Source organism: Microtus ochrogaster (assembly GCF_000317375.1).
Source record: "Microtus ochrogaster isolate Prairie Vole_2 chromosome 14 unlocalized genomic scaffold, MicOch1.0 chr14_random_1, whole genome shotgun sequence".
NCBI lineage: Eukaryota > Metazoa > Chordata > Mammalia > Rodentia > Cricetidae > Microtus > Microtus ochrogaster.
Window position 1 is genome coordinate 6,776,406 of NW_004949096.1, and position 5,973 is coordinate 6,782,378.

The window sequence follows — 5,973 nt, forward strand, 5'->3', positions numbered from 1 at the left end:
TCCTCTCTCTCTGTTTTATCAAGACAGGGTTTCTCTGTATAACAGCCCTAGGTGTCCAGGAACTAGCTCTGTAGACCAGGCTGGCTTCGAACTCACAGAGATCCGCCTGCCTCTGCCCCTCAAGTGCTGGGATTAAAGGCGTGTGCCACAACAGCCCAGCCAAAACTTCTGTTTTCTAGTGCTCATTGTGTTGCTTGCTGGGTACTCCATCTCGATCCCCATCCTCCCTTCCCCACTCCCAAAGCCAATAATGGCTAGGATGTTCTAAGAATATGATACAGGCAGAAAATAACCCTTGATCTTATAATAACACAAGTGGGTGTTTCCGCTGTTACAGAAGCATAAAAACAGCTTTCTTCAGAAGCCAGGAGAAGGGCGCCCAGATAGTGGCCCACAGTGAATGAAAACCAGGAATTCCGGTGGCAGATTGGGGTCACATTTTGACATACTACTTCCGGGTATTATTTCATGCATTCAAAATCCCTTGTGAGAATTATTTCATAAGTTCATAACCCTTTGGGGGCCTCAATTGTGTCATTTGTAAAATGGAGATAAGTACACAATCTGCTAAATTGGCAAGAGGGTTAGGTAAGTGAATACATGTCAGATGCTTAGACTAAAGACAGGCATGCACATGTGTAAGATTTGGCTTATTTAGCTGTGGCTGCAACCATCATGACCACTATTTTGGTGGCATGGGAAAATGGTGTGTGGGGGAATGGGGGTGGGGAGGGGGAAGGACAGCACTCAGAATGCTGACCTCAGGGCCCTCGTGTTGAGAGCAAAAAGGCCTTGAGCACACAGACAAGCGTTGGAAAAAACAGGAAAGCCAAACACACAGCTGATCTCTTCCACGGAAAAAGGTGGCAGCTGCTCTTCCTGGAATGCCAGGAATGATGCAGGTTTACAACCTGGTGGTCCTTGGCTGTCTGCTGGGGCAGGCTGCCGCTTCTCCCAGGATTTACGTTTTTACTTGTGCAAGACCTTTTCCCCTAAGTCTTGACCATTGCTTTTAGGCCATAAAATCCACTCTTCTGAATGAGGTCACTTGTGCTTTACGACAGCCTAAGTGACTTCTGTGTTATCTGAGGGCCAGGCCAATCCTACCTCCCACAGGTGTGTGTTTACCTGAAGCTCCCTAGACCCTAAATCTTGGGCACAATCTCTGAGTAAACAGCACCCATTCTTGCGAAAGAAGCCCGATGTACTTTGCAAGGAATCTCAACATAAATTATATGTTTATAAGACATAAATTATATGTCTTAAATGGCTGTGTACTTGGGACTGAGTTAATTGTTACCTGAATACTTTTTTTTCCAAAATTGGGCTGTACTTAAATACGACTAAAGTAAACTGATTTGGGCCAGACTCTAGAAGTCTTGATCCAGCACCGGTTACAATAAAATCAGGCTGAACCCAGTTTCATTCTTGTTTCTTTTAGTGGATTTTTTTTCTCCCTGCATGCTATAAAAGCCTGCAGGGGAATCACAGCAATTGTGGGGGGTGGGGAGGGCAAAGGTGTTAGCATTCAGCCTAGACTGCTGCTGCTACTTTCTTCTATAGAGGAAATAACCATGTTCCTCACTGGGGGTCCAGCTGTGAACCCCAAAGCCCAGGTGCCTCTACTCCATTCTCCCTTCCCCAAGGAAGTTCAGAGTTCTCAGGAGTGACAAAAGCCACATCCTCCAGGTCAGAGACAGCCTGGCTGCAGGCTCATGCTGTGAAACCTTCGCCCTTTGAGCCCTGTAAGGTGCTCCCACTTTACCTACCTCATCAGGGTCCCTACTACTTGCTGTCTGTCTGTATAGCCATGGCATTAATAACCCTAATAAAGTCTTGTCCAAAAAGACAAGCTACCCAGTGCTCCCCTTCTACCCCACACCGGAGAGCTTTCAAAAAGACAAGCTACCCAGTGCTCCCCTTCTACCCCACACCTGCGAGCTTTCAAAAAGACAAGCTACCCAGTGCTCCCCTTCTACCCCACACCCGAGAGCTTTCAAAAAGGACTTGTGTAGCATTTTAAGGATGATACCTGCTGGAATCCCAGAGTAGTATGTAGTGGGCCAGGGAAAAACCTGATCTCCACTCCCGTTTAAAAAGAAAACAAACAACCAAACAGCTCTGTAAATCAGGATGGGCTTTAACTCAGGCAGACACCCCATGAAAGGCACCCCAAAGCATCAGCGTTGTCACAAGCACAAGAACCAAAGCCAGGCCTTAATGAGGGACTGGATGCCAGCGGCAGCAACTCAGACTCCCAGAGGCCCAAGAAAAAGAAGCATCATGGGCAAAGGCAAGTCTAGAGGGTCTGAAGCATCATGGGCAAGGGCAAGTCTAGAGGGTCTGGCTCACTCACCTGTGGAACAGAAGACAGCCAGAAGCAGGAGTGCGATGAGTTGCCTTTGAACTCTCATTGTGCCCGTCCACCAAATCTAGAACAAACAAGAGTCGTCACTGACTGACAGATACCTTCCAGCTATTTCCAAAACCACAAACTGAAGTCCAAGGAGGTCTTGGGAAAAGCACAGAACAGGCATGAAACTTCCACCACAGGGGCAAGGTGCATTAACGCAGGGCAGTTCTGAGTAAGGCTGTGACGGTCCTCTCCTCTTGCTTCAAGACCTCAGCTTGTGAAGAAATGTCCGTCTTGGGGAGAAGAACAGCCATGTAGGAGTCAAAGGCTCGGGCAGGAACTCCACCCTACCCACATCGGACCCCTAAGAAACTTAGTTCATATAAGTCAGTGTTCCTGGCCACACTATCCTCCTCTGGGCCAAGGATGCTCATCTAGCATGCATATGGCCCTGAGTTTGATACTCAGTACTGTACCCATAAGGGCCGCTTAGTCCAATGAAAATGTGAGACAACTGATTCACATGGTAACTACCCTGCCATGCTGCTGGTTTTGCTGGAGTGTCCTTTCCCTAGGGCAGGCCGCAAGGTGAGAGAGCCTAAGCCTCTTGAAGGTGTCAGAAAGCATGAGCAGCAAAGCCTGTGTCTCTATGGGGGCTCAGCTTCCTCTGCTCAGTGTCTGTCCACTTTAGGAAAGGAAGCAGCTCCTGGGTAACACTAATGACTCAGACCTCTCAGCTCTGCGTAAGCGACCAGGTGGCTGGGAACAAGCAGCAGGCGAAAGGGCCAGTGCGGAAACGCCTGGGACATTCCTTTCGCCCAATAAGGAAACCAAGGAGCAGAAGGTTTCAAACCTTGCTGCATGCCAAGTTTTGGGAGCGGATTTAAGAAGCATCATGATCCTCCTGTATATCTTGGGAGCTACCTTGGCAGGGAGGTGGCAAGTCACTGAAACCACGGGGCTCTTCATGCTTTTCTTCTGAGACCACAGGCCAAGGCTCAGGCCTGGCAGACAGAGGGGGTTTGTGGTAGGGTAAACCACATTTGTCTTCAGTGTGTCATCAGCTTCATGCCTTTGAAGGCAGTCTACTGACCAAGGCCAGGGGAAGATGGAGAAACTAAAACAGGCAATTTCTACATTGCCCATGATAGGAACTGGACAGAGCCACTGTGGCGTATGTGTATTTTCAAGGGCAAACAGGGCCTGGCCCTTTCCTTCCCGGTGACCTATTTCGTCAGTGTTCTGTCAGCTTCCTGCCTGGTTACTCATGCTTCAAAAGAATTCTGAGTGTAAAGGATGGTTTGCAGACTCAGGTTAGGCAGGACTTGGGGCATGGAAAACTACTGCAAGGGAGCAAAGAGTGTTGACCGGAAGTCCTCAAATAGGTAACAGGGCCTGGGATGCCTTCTGAAAGTGAGGACCAGTTGTGTCAGGCAATGGCATTGGGGGAGGAGGGAAGATGGTCCTACATCCCAAAGGCACAGGGAAGATAGAAGCTTACTTAGAGCTTCTCACACCAGAAAACGTCCTGCTAAAGGGTACCCAACATAAACAACCCTGGGGAATACACACTGATGGCAGAAGTTACAAAATAATCCCACATTAGTTCAGAATTACGTATAATAAAGGGTTATTTATTTACGGGTAGACTCACAGATCACTGTCCTAGATCACAGTCCTCTGCACAAACAGGGAACAAGAACCAAATCCAGCAGCCCGAAGGTGTACTTAGAGCATAAGAGACCAAGTGGCAGGTCAGAAAGTGGAACAGCCATTGGCTTGAAGCTGTGCTGTAAACGCCTTCAATGTTGACAGTAACAGTTAAGTGAGACAGAAATCCTCTATTCCTCCGGATCCTCTACTTTCCCCACCCCCAAGTGCTTTCTATAATGAACCAAGTATTGTTTTTATACTCTGAAACCACAGGCAAATTTGCACACTTCACGTTTCCTTTTTAAAAGTCACTGATCATCATCTGTACTTCAGTAACTCCATTTCAGAATTCCCAAAATAAAAAAAAAAAACTCAATAAAAACTACAGTTTAACTGCAGAAAAGATCAAGGAAGTACTGTCAGCCCACATAAACAAGCACCATTTACAGGCTCTGTCTGGAGGACTCAACAAACCTTTTCTAAGCAAACCTTGACTTAGTAGTTGTGGGTTTGCTCCTATAAACTACTGTAGCAACTTTGCTAAGATTCCAAGTGACATTTTGTTCTTCCAAAGAACATTTTCCTGATTAATCTTCAAAGACAAGAACCAATGGCAAGACTTTCTCCTTTGAGCACAGACTTAATTATTAGAGACAGCTCATGGTGGTGCACACCTTTAATCCCAGCACTTGGGAGGCAGAGGCAGGTGGATCTCTGAGTTTTGGGGACAGCCTGGTTTATGCAGAGTTTTCTAGGTCAGCCAGGGTTCACATAGTGAGAGCCTGTCTCAAAACAATAAAAAAGAAAGAAAAGACAGAAGCAGCCCAAAGTCATTCTGAATAAAACCCACAGAAAGAAGGCTGGGGAGTGTATTGGGGACCAGCATTTGAGGCTGTAGAGAACACAACCGCAGAGAGCCTTGGATAGTAGGACATTTTCTTGGGGAGCGAGCTCATTAACCTGGTTCTAAGGTGATGTCTTTAATTTGTTGTTTGTTTGTTTTGTTTTGTTTCATCAAAAGAAAAAGTCCTGTTATGAAAACATTGGTCAAGAGTAAAAATTTAAGGTCATGCATGTCTGTGAGGAGATATGTAGATTATGATGCTGTCCCATGCTGCAGAATCAGGAACTAAGATACAAGCCAGTTGTGGCCACAGGGTACCAGTACAAAGGGGAGGAAAAGCTGTAACTGTATTACTTTCCCCTTAATGTGTGTGCACACACACCTAATAATAAAATGTTTCTAATACCACATTAATTTTCTGAGCATTTTAGAATTTGTGTTTATTGACAGAGTGATAAAATTAGGAGCTGTTGGCTTATACCTAGTTTTTTTAACAACAAACAGAAAAAGCAATGATTATTTTAAATATACACATATGTACTTCATGTGTAGTTTCTTTTTATTTATCGATTACCCTACCTAATCAGATATAAAGCATATATATATATATATATAGTAGCTCTCAAAATTGACTACTTGAGACAAAGAACGTTTCATGTTTGCATATGTGTGTGCGCGTGTGCGCGTGTGTGTGTGCGTGTGTGTGCGTGCAATGCATGTATATAGGCTCCAATATCTAATCAGAACATTTAATCATTTCATATAATTGTGAAAGATGAGGCCTGAATGATTTTCTAGCATTCCTAAAAAATGACACCATATATTAATACCAATTTGTCTCCAATTTATATAACATCAAAACAATCAAATCCCTTATTTCAGTTTTTAATTTGTAAAGAGGTTAAAAATCATTGTCCATGAGAATAAAATATAAAAATAAGACTTCAACAGGGCCTGCTACCACAGGCCAGTGATCTTAGCTACTTGGGAGGCTCAGACAGGAAGAGCACAAATTCAAAGCCTGTCTGGACTAGAGTGAGTTGAAGGACAACAGAATACATTAGAAAAACCTTACTCAAAATTTTAAACAATAAAAAATAAACCAAAAAACAAAAACCCAACC

At 44.9% G+C, this 5,973-nt stretch overlaps 1 protein-coding gene across 2 annotated transcripts in view; it reads right to left on the bottom strand.

Moving 5' to 3' along the window:
• The window catches only part of Cd59 (CD59 molecule (CD59 blood group)), a 19,221-nt gene that overhangs the window by 8,447 nt on the left and 4,801 nt on the right, over window positions 1-5,973 (bottom strand). For both annotated transcript variants that reach the window (XM_005364071.3, XM_013352753.2), the window contains exon 2: window positions 2,357-2,432. In XM_005364071.3, coding sequence (XP_005364128.1) covers window positions 2,357-2,414 — 58 coding nt within the window. In that variant the 5' untranslated portion in view covers window positions 2,415-2,432. The remainder of the gene's footprint in view (window positions 1-2,356; window positions 2,433-5,973) is intronic.